General features: G+C 38.2%; 2 protein-coding genes across 3 annotated transcripts in view; both read right to left on the reverse strand.

Moving 5' to 3' along the window:
* msantd4 (Myb/SANT DNA binding domain containing 4 with coiled-coils) overlaps window positions 1-10,424 on the reverse strand; it is a 23,936-nt gene extending 13,512 nt beyond the window's left edge. Inside the window, exon 1 of the mRNA XM_008108035.3 lies at window positions 10,294-10,424. The gene's annotated coding sequence lies outside the window, so the exon portion shown is untranslated. The remainder of the gene's footprint in view (window positions 1-10,293) is intronic.
* Window positions 810-14,571, reverse strand: kbtbd3 (kelch repeat and BTB domain containing 3). 2 transcript variants are annotated; one of them, XM_003219286.4, is made up of 3 exons: window positions 14,344-14,571; window positions 10,294-10,517; window positions 810-8,339 (listed from the first exon to the last, which is right to left on the reverse strand). In XM_003219286.4, exons 2-3 carry the CDS (start codon window positions 10,491-10,493, stop codon window positions 6,737-6,739), a joined length of 1,803 nt encoding a protein of 600 aa, XP_003219334.2. In that variant the 5' UTR covers window positions 10,494-10,517; window positions 14,344-14,571; the 3' UTR covers window positions 810-6,736. The 2 variants fall into 2 exon arrangements, with proteins under 2 accessions (XP_003219334.2, XP_008106243.2); XM_008108036.3 differs by having other exon boundaries at window positions 14,324-14,571.
* Between the last annotated feature and the right edge of the window lie 342 nt (window positions 14,572-14,913).

The raw sequence follows: 14,913 nt of genomic DNA on the forward strand, positions 1-14,913 counted from the left end.
AATAAAAATATTTGCCCCCAAATGTATACTAGGAGTCACAGGATGTATGCCATTGATCCATTGGGCCAATTTAGGCCTTTATTGAAACCCAAAGATATTTGAGAGAAAACAAGTATTTCCTTGGGGAGCAAATATAGACCACCAAGGTCTCCTGTGGACAATTGCAGTCACCAACCTTCCAGTTGCCCACCTTTGCCTAAGCTCAGCTATGAAACTCACTGTGAGCAAGTTGACTAGATTCAAACCAGTCAACTGCACTATTTGATATATATATAGAGAGAGAGAAAGAGAGAGAGAGAGTGTTTTATGCATCAAAGTTGTTGAAGAAATTCCAAATACCATAAAGCCCCAAGAAGTTGACACATCTTTCTAACAAGGATTGCCCTGGGAGAGCATATATCCATAATTTGTCTCACATTTGGGTTGTTTTGTTCCCTCATGCAGTGACCAGGAATCTTTACACCAAGTTTTTTTAAAACCCCAGTCCCCCAAAACCTCTGATTTTGCTTCTAAATATTCATCAGAGGTAGGGTTCAATTATTTCTATTGGTGAGAAAGTTGTCTTAGGACCGTTCCATACAGCTATATAACCCATAATACCAAGGCAGATAATCCACAATATCTGCTTTGAACTGAATTATCTGAGTCCACACTGCCATATAATCCAGTTCAATGTGGATTTTATACAGCTGTGTGGAAGGTGCCTGAGATTTGCAGCCTTTGTTCTGCACTGCATAGAAAAATGTGACATTAAGATGCACAGAGGTGGTTTTTATACTGTGAGATACACCAGAAGTATAAAACATGCATTCAGGTGTTCATTGATTTTATTATGCAAATTAAAAAACATTCTAGTGCTCCTATTACCATTGCTAATGTTCTTCAACATCATGACAACACAATCTTGAGACACCTTTATTGGTACAAGTTTTTGTGGATTTCAGCCACTTCCATCAGATGCAAGACTAATGTTGAAAAGTATCTCATAGACAAATCATGTTTGTCTTTCAGGTGCCACAATATATTATTCTGTTGTTTCTAGAAAGAAAACACTATTCCCTTCTCATTGTTTTAGCACAAGGAGACTAACAAGGTCTCACAAGGTACTAACACATTAAAGAAATATCCAAATTTTATTACTGGCATTGTAAGTTTCTTTGGTTCCCATATTGGGAGAAAAGCAAACAAATAAATGTTTGACTTGCATTTATTTTTGCAGACAAGAATGCAGGAATGGGGGAAAAGGTAGATTGACAGATCTGTTTTAATTTGCAATAGATCGAACATTTCGGATTCTCCATTATGGATGTGAGAATTTCTTTTGATTCATATATTGGTCAGAGCTTCAAATTTTGCAGGGTTCTACATAAATTTGAGGAAAAGAATTGTGGAAGAAAACTGCCCAGGAAAGGACTTTGTGCATATACATCCTAAAAAGCTGGCGTTTAATATTTATGAATTCACTCATATTTGTGCTAGGGAATCATGGTCATCATCTCTTTCTTGGTAGACCCCTTGCTAATAACTATATGGCAAATAAACACAACACGATATGCTCCATATTGGGAACAACTGTATCCTTACTTTGGTTTGAGTGAGAATTTCATTTGGTTTAGTACTACATCCACAAATATTTTCATATATTGAGTAAAAAGATTTTAAAAATCTAGATGGAGGAGAAAGGAAATATAGGTTTGTCCATTCCTGCACCCAACTTTTTGAAATCCCCCAACTTTGGTCCTTCCTTATTGTGCTATTGAACTGAGGAGTTTGGTGTTACAAGGACTGTAAACTTGGTCTAGTTCTGATACTCAAATCAAATCCTGGGTTCAGAGATCCCAATCCAAAGAATCATTTCCACAAATCTCTCTTTGGTGGTTATACCTTAGGTTTCTAGTGCAAAACAAAGTCATTTTTCAGACTTGCTATAAGGTTTTGTTCTGACATATCTACAGACAGTTACTTCTAACAAGAAACAAATATTTGGAACCCTATACTTTTCTGTCCCAAAATTACCTGTTTTAAAAGTACTGGGAAAACATTGGAAGCTTATAAAAATGGCTGACTTTTTCCCTAGCGAATTTCTTCATCTCTGTGTCCACTACAAATGCACATAACTTCTGGAGCCACTAAAATTCACAAGCAGGGAATCCTGGGAATGAACTGTACTGTTGTAAAGGGAATCTTTACCCAACAACAAAACATAAAAGACAAGAGTTGCGATGTATTTTCAGGAAAGCCGTGAAAATTAAAATGGGTTCTTTCTAGTTTAGATGTGTCCTTTGTCACAGTACACACTGTTTTGTACATTAGTTTTTATGGTATATCATTATATGATAAAATTGCATTCCATGAAAAATGTTTTTTCTTCAGGATAATACTAGTTACATTTACAAATAAAGTGACATTTGTTGCAACTGGGAGAACTTGTTCAAGTGTTCCCATTATCTACTGCGTATATGTTATAGCAGTCTAAAAAATTACTAGTTACATTAACATTGGTATTTGTGGTGGAAAATAATCTTCATTATAGTAATATTTAGGTTAGGAAACAGTTCAAGAGATTAACAAGTGATCATCAGAAATTGCATACATTTCATTAATGCTCATTAGGTCATGCCGTGTATTATATGTATTTACTGAAAATGCAATTCCTGATTAGAACTATTTTGATGGAATTACATTGTTTAGTGCAAATAGGATCATATATACTGACATGCAATTTATTTACTCAAACCATTGCAATGCAGACTGAGATCAAACGAATGGCAAAATTGGATTCTCATGGCCAGCATGTCCTTGTGCTTATCTTTCTTAAATACTTAACACTTCTGCTACTATTTCATCATGGCATCTGTCAGAATGCTTCTGAAAGACTCCTTAGTTTCAAAAAGCAGTTTGACAGTTTGAAAAAGTAATTTCTGATTTATCATGAAAGCTCTGAGGTTCAGAGGAAAGCAAAAACAATTCCCAAACACACACCAATGTCCTCGGGACATACCTGCAAAGTCTATTCAACTCCTAACCATAAACTGGTGAAACTGCTAGATAGTATTTACTCTTAAATAAACAACTTATTGCTCATCTTTGGCCTCTTGCTGGTATTTTGTGCTTAGATGTTTATAGCAAAAAATAGATCTTACTGCAAGTTTACTCAGATGTATGTACACAGAGGGATGCAGCCATACAAAATTAACTGTACTCCTTTCTATTTTATGTGTTGGTGCAAATACCAGATTTCCTGTACAAGACTGACAAACTAATAAGTAATTTTGTATAAACAATTTCATAAATACATTTGAGAAGTTCTACCAGATAAACTATTGCCACATGAATTCTCTAGTCCATATAAATTTCAGATTAAGATTTCTCAAGCATCAGTATAGTGCTTTAATGGTAGTTGTGATGTATAATAATCAAGTGCATGTTGAAACAACATATTTTACAACCATTGCTACTTATTTAAACTTTGTTGTTTTTATTTAATATAAATAAAACCTTATTTATATACCACCCTATTTCCCCAAAAGGACTCAGGGTGGTGAGTTTCATGGGACCAGATGAATTAATTTTGATGGTACTACTCTGGCAATTTATTCTTAGAATGCTAATCAGAAGCAAGTTCCTGGATTTCAGCAAGGTATTTTCTTTGTTACATATGCATAGATTTATAGCTTCTAAAAGTAGGCGCTTGCATATCACAAATTTATTTGTAGCATGTCTACAGCAATTGTAGATTGTAAGCTGCTTTCAGCAGGGATCAGCTATCCTTTTTGTTAGTACTAGGAAAATCAACATCATACTATATATAACCTAATCCATCTGTGCTACCTGAGAGCAACATGAAAACAGCATAAACATTAAGTATAAATATAATTATCAATGACCTAAGAAATGTCCTTCATGCTTTTACATGAAAGTGGCTTGATATATCCTACTGAAAGCCCTGGTAAAATATTTCTGTATAGCTTTCTATAACTTATTATATAGCAAATAAAAGCTTGCTCACTACCACTTGAATAAGCGCCAAGACCCTTTCTTAGTTGTCACCTTTGTCTGTTGCTACAGCATTGTTTAGGAGTTTGAGCACTGGACTATGACTCTGGAGAACACAACTGAAAACTGCTCAGCCATAATAACCCACTGGGTGACCTTAGGCAAGTCATATTATCTCAGCCTAAGAGGAAGGCAAAACTCTAAATAAATCTCACCAAGAAACTCACTCTTATGGTCACCATAAGATAGAAATGGCTTTAAGGCACATAACAACAAGAGCAATTAAATTTAAATTCTGGCTAGAATCCAATTTAAGACATTATTACTATCTACAACTGGCTTCCCCAGTAGCCTGAACATTCAACTAACAAATTGGTTCAACCAATTATGTTTGAAATGTTTTTATTTTTAAAATTCAAAATATCCAAAATCTTCTATGTTGAAATTTTGTTCAGTACCTAATGAGGCAATCAATACCAAATTAAGATTCTGTTCAGAAACCAGCAATTCAGAATACGGATTAAGTTGTTGCTATCCTCTGTAAAAAACACTACTGAAACAAGATGGATTTGAATAGTAGAATAGGGCCTGAATCCTGTTTCATCTGTTTCTTTCATGGTTTTGTACCATTCCATCCATTCAGATGGCATGGAATGGTACAATCCCACTAAGATCGAAAGAAGCAGTGAAATGAAAGGAAAAGAGGAACGGTAGCTATTTGGTCGGCTGATTTTCGGTGCTTGGCAGGGCCTACAGCCAAAGCGCTGAGCGCTTAACTCTCGTAGGCCAGCTCACTTGATGGCACTCAACTGTAGGCCCTGTAAGGTAGGTCCTACGAGACATCGAGCACTCAGTGTTTGTAGGTCCTGCCTGCAGAGTCTACAGTCGAGCATCAAGCGCTCGGCGCTCGACTGTAGGACTTGTGAGCCGGGCCTATGAGCCATCAACGCTCGTAGGCCCTGCCTGCTGGGCATATAGTCGAGCGCTTGAATGTAGGTTATGTGAGCCGGGCCTATAAGCCATCGAGCGCTCAGTGCTCATAGTCCTGATCTGCATAGTCCAGGCCCGCTCGGCTGTAGGCCCTTGCTGGCAGGCGCTCATGCTTTGCCACCCAAGGCCTGAACAATTTTTTTTTAGACCTTGGACGGAAAAGCCCATTTGTATAGGTGCCCATTTCCATAAGCGGCAGACAGAAACGGAAACGGAACCATATGAATAGTACAAATAGAAACAGATTCCATACAAATGCAAAAGACTATTGAATAGTGCTTGATGGAGTTACACTTCCCGTGAAATCTCAGGCAAAAACTGAAATCTGAGCTTGGATGACCAGGGGTGCATTTGTAGTTATAACTAGCGTACCAGCTACCCTCACTTCTTGAGAATTCAGATTCAACACAACCCTTGATTACATCTTGCTTGGACTACTGTAATCTACTGTATATGGGGCTGCCTTTGGAGACTGTTGAGAAACTTCAGGTCGAAAATACTGCAGCCAGGCTTTTGATTGGTGCTGGTTACCATTATATTATTCTCCTGTTGAAACATCCTGGCTTCCAATCCTTTTCCAGGCCAAATTCAGTGCTGGTTTTGACCTTCAAACCTCACCCACGTTTGGGTCCAGACTATGTGAAAGACTCAATCTCCTTTTACAAGCCAGTGGCAGCTGGTTTTTTAAAACCATCCCATCAGTTTTTCAGATAAATTTGGTAAAATGCACCCTTCTCAGTGGCTGATTCCAGGTTGTGAAACACCTTTCCAAAGGAAGTTTGGTTGCCTCCTTGCTCTCTTTCTACCAGCAGCTGAAGGTATTTTTATTTAGGCATTTTAATTATGGAGTAGTGATGTTCGTGTGGTGTGCTGTATGTTTTACCTTTTATTGAAAATCTTTTAAAATCTATTTAAATGTTTTATTTTTTAATCATTTTTCAAAATAATTTTATTTTGAAAAATAATATTTTTTAAACTTTTGTAATGTCTTATTTGAATGTTTTAAAGCTTATTGTAATCCTTGTTGAATTCCATCTCAGGACATCAAATAAATATATTTTGTCCAAAGTGTGTACACTAGAATACTGATGTGATTCAATATTCTGTTCTGAAATTATGTTAATATAAAAGTCCACCAAATCATACATTACTGCTTATGTATCAACCAAAACGTGGGAGCCCCCGGTGGCGTAGTGGATTAAAGCCTTGGGACTTGAAGGTTGGGTTGCTGATCTGAAAGCTTCCAGGTTCGAATCCCACCCGGGGAGAGCGCAGATGAGCTCTCTCTATCTGCTCCAGCTCCACGCGGGGACATGAGAGAAGCCTCCCACAAGGATGATAAAAACATCAAAACATCCGGGCTTCCCCTGGGCAACGTCCTTGCAGACGGCCAATTCTCTCACACCAGAAGCGACTTGCAGTTTTTCAAGTCGCTCCTGACACAACCCCCCCCCCCCCAAAAAAAAGTGGGAACAAATACATTTGAAAATGTGAGATAGAATCCAGGAAGATTTGCTCTCTGTAGAAATTACTACAGTAACACTCAGTATCAAATACGGAGGGCTGCTCTCCTAGTCATGATCAATCCTTTGAAAAAATGTAAATTCTTCTTAACTAAGTTCAGAAAGAGATTTTAATATATGATGGATATAAAAAGGAGAATTTGTGTTTGGTGGATTGTGTCTCAATTTGCATTGCCTTCAAAGTTAAAAAAAAACTTGTGCTGTTGCTTACAATTGAAATTTCCCTTTCATATTGCTATTTCAAGCCATGGGTCCCTGAATGTATTAAACTGAATCACCTGGCAATGGAATTCAGTCAGGGCTCTTGGCATGGGTGAAACCTCTTCCCATTCAGACCTACTGCTATGGTAGACTTGTACTTCGTCTGTGATTTCATCAGGAGCATAATCACCACCAAGAATATAAATTTTATCTTCTATCCCAACTGCTCCTGCATTAAAACCAGCACATTCAAATGAACCTTCCCCTTTCCAAACACAGGTCAATGGGCAGAAACTATAAACCTTGTAGGTGGAAAGGTCACATATGTATAATGTGCAGTTCACTGGAACAGCCTTGATTAATGTTGCATGAAAGAACTGTCCAAATTCTGCTACCAGCTCAGACCATTGATCAGCAGCAGCATTGTATTTAAAGAAACAATCAAGAGATGGATTAAAGGCATCGGTAATTTCTACTTCAGAACCAAGCACATAAATTATATCCTGACAGGCACTAGCTTCTGGATAGTAGATTCCCCTTGGTAAAGAACTCACAGATTTCCATTCTCTAGAGAGAGGGCTATATGCTTCTATATCCAATAGACTTTTGATTTCCTGAGATGCCCTTGTCTTTCCTCCTATTACAAACAATTGATTCAGAGTCACAACAGATGTGTGCATTGTCCTTGGCTTCTTCATGGGTGAAACTAATGACAAGCTATCATTTGCTGGGCAGTAACACCACGTTTGGTTGGTAGCATCATGAAATGTCTCACCAATATGTAGTCTAATAGTCCGAAAACAGTTTCCTTTACATCCACCAGTTATAAATAATTTTTCACCATAACTACATAAACTGGATCCTGGCAGATCAGTTATGTTTGTGTGTGCTAATTCTTTCCACTGATCAGTTTTAATATTATAGCAGAATGTATGCCTGTGTACTCCATTTTCTTCATTTTTGTGAACCAATATATACTTCTCTGTTGTAGAAGGACGAGCATCTACAAACAGTCCACTGAAATCCTGCACATTTTTAATAGCCTCCTTGATTATTATTGAGCAGCCAGTGCTTTTGAGTAACTGTTTTTCAGAGTGCAAGACATCCTGCAGTGCCTTCTCAGATAACTGGTGTAACCTTACTTTTTTCATCAACTGGGGAAGGCGTTTCTGTCTTGTTTCCAAGTTATGCTTTGTCCACCAAAAGACAGCCTTTAACACAGACTCCTCATCAGGGACATTCAGCTCATCGGCTTCTAGACACTTCTGCAATATCTCAAAATGCATTTCCAAGAAATCAGCTGACTGGAGCAACAAGGAAAAATGCTGGCGTGCGTATTCGAGTGTGCGGTTGAACAACTGAGTGGATCCATAACTTTCAGAAATGGATAGCAATTGCAAACAATTCACAAGATCTATGTTCTTAATTAGAAAGTCACTGCAAGCTTTCGACAAAAGTGAAACTTGAAGAAAGGATGATAGCTGAAATAACATTTCTACATTATCATTTGTTATCTCAGTTCTTCCAGTGTAGGCATAATCTAGGAAAGCCTTTACTGCTTTGGGTGATAAATTACTAATAGTAACACTTCCATCATCTCTTTCTTTCATGTTAACTTCAAACATTGCCCTGGAGTTAAAAAACACAACAGAACACAAGATAAACACATGGTCAGTTATCATGAATATCTGTGTCAACTCAATAGGAGGAAAAACATAAACCACACTAAGATAAAGAGTAAAAGCATTTTGCATACATTGATAAATTGGTGAATGTATATTAAACTAATGCAGTAAAAATTGCAAATTAGGAGGGAAGATTTCATCCCATCATGTTTTCAGTACCTTTAGTTAAGAATAATTTTAGTCCAGGATTTTAATTGTAAATGACTTCAGAGTTTGATGGGAAATTTTATCCATCTTCAAAAACAAATCTGAGTAACCCACAAAGCAGTATTCAAAGGTCTTTTTCAGGACCACCCATGGCAATTCCACCTGATCATTTTGTTTAGCTGTACCCTCAAATAACTCTAAAACTACTCCTTAATCTCAGATTTTGTCATTCAGCCGCAACTAAGCCTTCTCAGATTTGTGAAAGGTATACCATGCTTTTGCCAACAAATGACATTATTAGTGAAGGGGATGGTTTAAAAAAAATCTTGGATGGGCTTTGATAGAAGTTTGAATTCAGGATTTTTTGAACACCAGTGTCAGGTGGATTCTGGCTTGGTAGCTCAAGGTTCCATCCTGAACATGCAAGTAAACCAACTCTATGTAGAATTCTTACAAAAGCAAAACAACCAGTGGCAGCAATTTTTAAAATGTTAAATTCCCCTTCATTATTTATTAGAAAATTAGTATGCACCTATATTCTGAACCTTTAAATCATTAAGAGATCAAAAGTCAAAAAATAAAAACAAATGGTGCACACCATCATTTTGACAATTCTTAGAGAGAACCTATACATTCTAAGGATACTAGATTGGGAAAGCAGATATACACTTTTTGTAGGACCTCCACTACTAGCTATAGCCATATAGAAGACTCAAAGTATGTTTTTCATCTGAAATACTAAATGTACTGCACCACAGAATGTCCAGTTTACATTGGAAATGGTTACAGACAGGGAATTTAGGGCATATCTACATTGACCAAGGCCCCCTGGTGGTGCAGTAGATTAAACCGCTGAGCTGCTGAACTTGCTGACCGAAAGGTTGGTGGTTCGGAACCAAGGAGTGGGGTGAGCTCCCACTGTTAGGCCCACATTCTGCCAACCTAGCAGTTCGAAAATATGCAAATGTGAGTACATCAATAGGTACTGCTCTGGCAGAAAGGTAACAGCACTCCATGCAGCCATACTGGCCACATGACCTTGGAGGTGTCTACAGATAACCCTGACTCTTTGGCTTAGAAATGGAGATGAGCACCAACCCCAGAGTTGGACATGACTAGACTTAATGTCAGGGGAAAATCTTTACCTCTACCTACTACATTAACCAGTTATGTCAGTTACAAACCGGTATTGAAAAAAGGTGGTTTTGTTGTGCAGATGATTACATGGGAAATCCAGGAATCAATTTGAGGCCCAAATGGTATTACACAAACCAGAGAGCACTGATGTGTTTAAAGGGCATTCTTTCATACACTTTTGTGGGCATTTGTTGTATAGCCCTTGCAGTTTGAAGCTAGCTTTGAACTATATTACATGGTCAGTGCAGACGGGGGCCTTAGGTTAATGATAAATATCACAATCCAGCAAAACACATTTCCATTTCAAAGTAACCTGCATGTACACATTACATGCATACACAAGCACCCTGATCTCTATGCAATGCAAATTGGGAATGTTCATCCAAACCCAAAAATGTATGTAGCTTTTAACACTTCTCCTTAAGAAATCACTAATCTTTACATATCAAGATCATGGTGTTTAATGTTACTGACTCTATTTAATAAGTATATCTGCATAAGCAGCAGTACTTGTCTTTTATGGGTCAATACAAATCAAGACTTCTGCATTTCAAACCACATACTCAGTTTTAAAATATCTACATGTACAAGATTCACATTATAAATAAGTTTACCTGAAAAAATCACTGCATGCTGCTAGTACGCAACGATGGCATGGGATCACTTCATCTTTCACAAGTATTTTGAAGTCAAAAAATATATTTTGTTCTCTGAAGCTCTGCAGCACACTTAAGATTTGCTGGCCATGGCCTTCAGCTACTAAGAAGCTGGTTTTCTTCTCACTTGAAATCCCATTGCAAGTTGGGTTGTCCATGGCTTCTTCAACTTATTCTTATAGCTTTGAGAGAAAATATAATAGTTACCAAAACCATAATGCATTTTTAAAACATATGCTTGAAAATGAAAAGCCCCCATGTCATGATTTTGTTGTGCAGATAGTGTGGCCCAAGCATCTGGAAAATGTGGAGAAAATGCCATTCTAAACCAGAATGAAGAAGGCGGGGCCAGGAAGACATCTTTCCACCATGTCTCCTTTACCATCAGATGGGAGCACTCCCCCCACCCCCCAAGGTCTAACTGCCATTCTGGACCAGAATGAAGAAGGCGGGGCCAGGAAAACATCTTTCCACCATGTCTCCTATATCAATTTAACGATATAATAATATATAATATTATACTATACTAATATTATAATATATTGTATATACATGTAATATTAATAATAATATTATGATGTAATATAATGTAATAATAATTATAATTCACTATTATAAATGTGTATTTATATTACATGCAATATTACTAATAATATTGCAATACAGTCGTATAATATACTGTATGTATATATATTTGTAAACCGCCCTGAGTCCCCTTCGGGGTGAGAAGGGTGAGATATAAATGTCGCTAATAAATAAATAAATAAATACTAAAATGAAGATAGACATCTTTAAAAGAAATAAAAGAATAGATAGTGGTTGTGGAGAACATGTATTATATATAGTGGAATTAGTATACATTTATATGAGCACAGCTACACAATCACTAAAAAATATTTTGAACTGAAATTTATATTTAAGAGATATATAATGCAGCAAAATATCTTGGTTTGTACACCTTGAAAGCTTTCAGGTATCATTTCTACTGCATTACATCTCATCATCCTAGTATGAATTACATAACTTCATTTGGTTTCTCGTGTGGTTTCAGCTAAAACCTAAACACATTAACCTAAATCCTACTGTTAGTGCCATCTAATTCAGATTTTTTGTGTCAGGAGCAACTTGAGAAACTGCAAGTTGCTTCTGGTGTGAGAGAATTGGCCATCTGCAAGGATGTTGACCAGGGGACACCCGGATGTTTTGATGTTTTACCATCCTTGTCTTGTAGGAGGCTTCTCTCATATCCCTGTATGGAGCTGGAGCTGACAGAGGGAGCTCATCCACCCGGCAAACTTCAGGTCAGCAACCCAACCTTCAAGTCAGCAGTCCTGCTGGCACAAGAGGTTTAACCCATTGCACCACCATGGCCTCCTCCATCTAATCCTCCATCTAATTTGAACATTTATGTAAGTTCTGGTGATTCATTGTGCCTAGTCTAGATGGGGAAAATAATTATTAGCCCTTTTCAACTTTTTAAACCTTGAAATAAATTTCATTTTATGCAGAGATCCCCTGCATAAAAATAATCATATCCATAGCTCAAAAAAGTTTTATCTTAGTATTTTCAGAAAGTTATCTGCACAATATATGGTATATTGCCTTTCAATTTCCACCCCATCTATTTTCAGCACTGCTATGAGCAGTGGTTCTCAATCTTTGGGGTCCCAGATGTTTCAGATTTCCACTGCCACGAGCGCTAATATAAAATACTAAAAAACAAAATACTGCAACTTCCCCTCACAAATGATAGAACTACAGAAATAATAAATATTCAGTAACTTCTTTCTACAGTCCCCAAATAACTGTTGGAAGTCTGAAATATGAATTTGCAAAGTATAACACTTATTAATAATACATGTTAGGATTACTTTATTAGTGCAAGGGGGGGGGGGAGATGCAGATATGAGAGATTTTTATGCTATTGGATTAAAAAAAACATGATGCCAGCATGAAATGGTGTGAAATCAAGCTGAGTCTTAGACAGACATTCCAGAGGATGGGAGCTCCCTCTCAGCAAGAGTTGCTACTTAATTACAACTCCTCACTCATTGATATTAACTCAATGGAACAGTCAAGAACAAAACTTCAGAAAACAAAGACCAAAATGTGAATGGTAAAACCAAAATAAAATAATGGGCAGCTCTGGCAATTATGTTTAAATAGTCTTTTGGGAAGGGGTTGATTATTCTACAGTAGAGAAGTGTTTCTTACGAAAATAAGAGCTTGGAGTGTATTTGGAAAATGTTTTCTATTTCTGTACCACAATTTTGGCGGACTTTGTTGGGCGAGTGGGCTTATTAACAAAAGACCCTCCCCATAAATGTACAGCAGAGTAACTTAGTAGCAGCAGTGTGACCCAGCACCAGTAGCCAAAAGTGATGAAAAGAACAAAAACATAGAGACCGTTATCTCTTCCTTAGGAGGATTTTCTTTATAGCAAAATAATATGGTTGCACTATTTACAAAAACAAGGTTTCTATAACACAAATAAACAGCAGCCTTCACACAGGAGGTTTACACACAGCAGCCTTCCTAAAACATATATTATGAAACGTATAGGGAATGAACTACTCCCTACCAGCCAGTTTCCAGGCACAATTTAAGGTGCTGGCTTTAGCCTAAAAAACCTTAAACCAGTGGTTCTCAGATGTTTTTGGTCCTAAAATGTTTTTGGCTTACAACTCCCAGAAATCCCAGCCAGTTTACCAGCTGTTAGGATTTCTGGGAGTTGAAGGCCAAAAACATCATCCTCGAACTACGAGGGATCGCCTAAGTAAAGTAAGTAAGAACTATACATTCCAGTACGTGCACCTCCTATAAATCATGGTGAATTCTCCCCAAACCTCTCTCTAGTGTGTTCAGTTGCTGACTGTTATGTATTGCTTTCGACACGAAATAAATAAATAAGTTGCTGATGAATTCCTCTGTTTGCTGTGTGCCATAGAAAAGAACAGGAAAGAGTTAAGGGAGAGGCAGTGGGCGGGGTCATGCAAATTTCCACAGCCATGGAGAGAGGAAGGAACATTGGGATGCCTGTGGCGGAGGAAAAACAGAAAATCTAGATTGAAATTGTCCTCGTATGAAAGCCTTCACTTGGGTGGTGGGCAGTATGATGTTTGTGGAGGATATTGGCAGGGCCCTTGTACATATTCATGAGGGCCATTGGTGTCTCCATGGTGGAAGTTATAGCCATTTGTGGAGGCAGGAGCTTGTCTGTGTAAGTGGACGCCCCTGCCACATACGCACATACAGATTTTCTGTATTATATTATGTGTATATAGAAGATGGATTGTGTGCTTTAAATTTGGGTACATTTCCAAGTTAACTCATTATGAGTATGCAATTATTCCAAAATCCAAAGCACTTCTGGTCCCAGGAATTTCATATTAGAGATGCTCAACCTGTACATTTAATTCTTTGAATTGTAAGTATCCAGAATTTTTTAAATTTTAACCCAGCAGGGTGATATTTTTAAAATCTTTTATCGAAATTATACTTAAATCTTTAAAATATTTTTACTTGTTTTAATCATCCTTCAGTTTTACATTTTAATGTTTTGGTTCGATTTTCGGGAAAAGGCAGGATATAAATCCAATAAATGAAATGCATAAATCCTATTATTTAATTTAACATATAGTTCTACTTCTAGTACAGGCACATGGGACAACTAGGACTTCAACTCCCACAGTTCCTATCAGCGGCTGAGGGGGAAAAGGAAGGGACCCGAGGCTGTTAGGAATTGTGGGGGTTGAAGTCCAAAATACCTGGAGGGCCCAAATTTGCCCATGCCTGCTCTAGAAAATCTCTGTAGTCTATGAACATGTCACATTGTGGCTTCGCTGGCTCTAATGCGCATGCGCAAGTCATCTGCGCATGCCCGGAATGGCCGAGGATGCTCGCCCAAAATGGTCCGTTATTTCCCTCAGCCAAAACTCGCTCCCAAAGATAGACCGCGGTGGCTTTATCGTTAAGGCCTTATACACACCTTCCGAGAAGGGGCTTTACCTGCAAACCGAGGAGGGCTGGCCTCTGCTTTTTGTCCGGCGTCGCCAACCCGCCTGCATCCACTACAGGAGCTGAGAGACGGCCAGCGAGATGCATCCATTAGTCATACCCGGCGTCTTTTCCCCCTGATTGGCTTCCCCCTCTGTCCATCAAATGGGAAGTGAACTGTGAATGGTGCAGATTTGTGTCAATTCACTGATTGAACCCACCTCCGAACGTAGGCTAGGATGGACTGCCCTATGGAACGGAAGGACCGTCCCACCCACTTCAAGAGTCAAGGAAACGGTGATGTCATTGCAAGCATGGGCAAGCTTCTGCCCTCCGGGTGTTTTGGACTTCAACTCCCACAATTCCTAACAGCCTACCGGCTGTTAGGAATTGTGGGAGTTGAAGTCCAAAACACTTGGAGGGCAGAAGCTTGCCAATATCTGAGATATAGCTCGAACGAATGATTGAGAGAACATTCTCCTGTTCGACTTTATTCCCTTTCCCCGCATACGGCTATAGGAGAGTCTGATTCTCAAGCAAAAAGTGGATGAGGGTTCTCTACTTTTTCTATCTCTATGTGCT

This window comes from Anolis carolinensis, chromosome 3, assembly GCF_035594765.1.
Source record: "Anolis carolinensis isolate JA03-04 chromosome 3, rAnoCar3.1.pri, whole genome shotgun sequence".
NCBI lineage: Eukaryota > Metazoa > Chordata > Lepidosauria > Squamata > Dactyloidae > Anolis > Anolis carolinensis.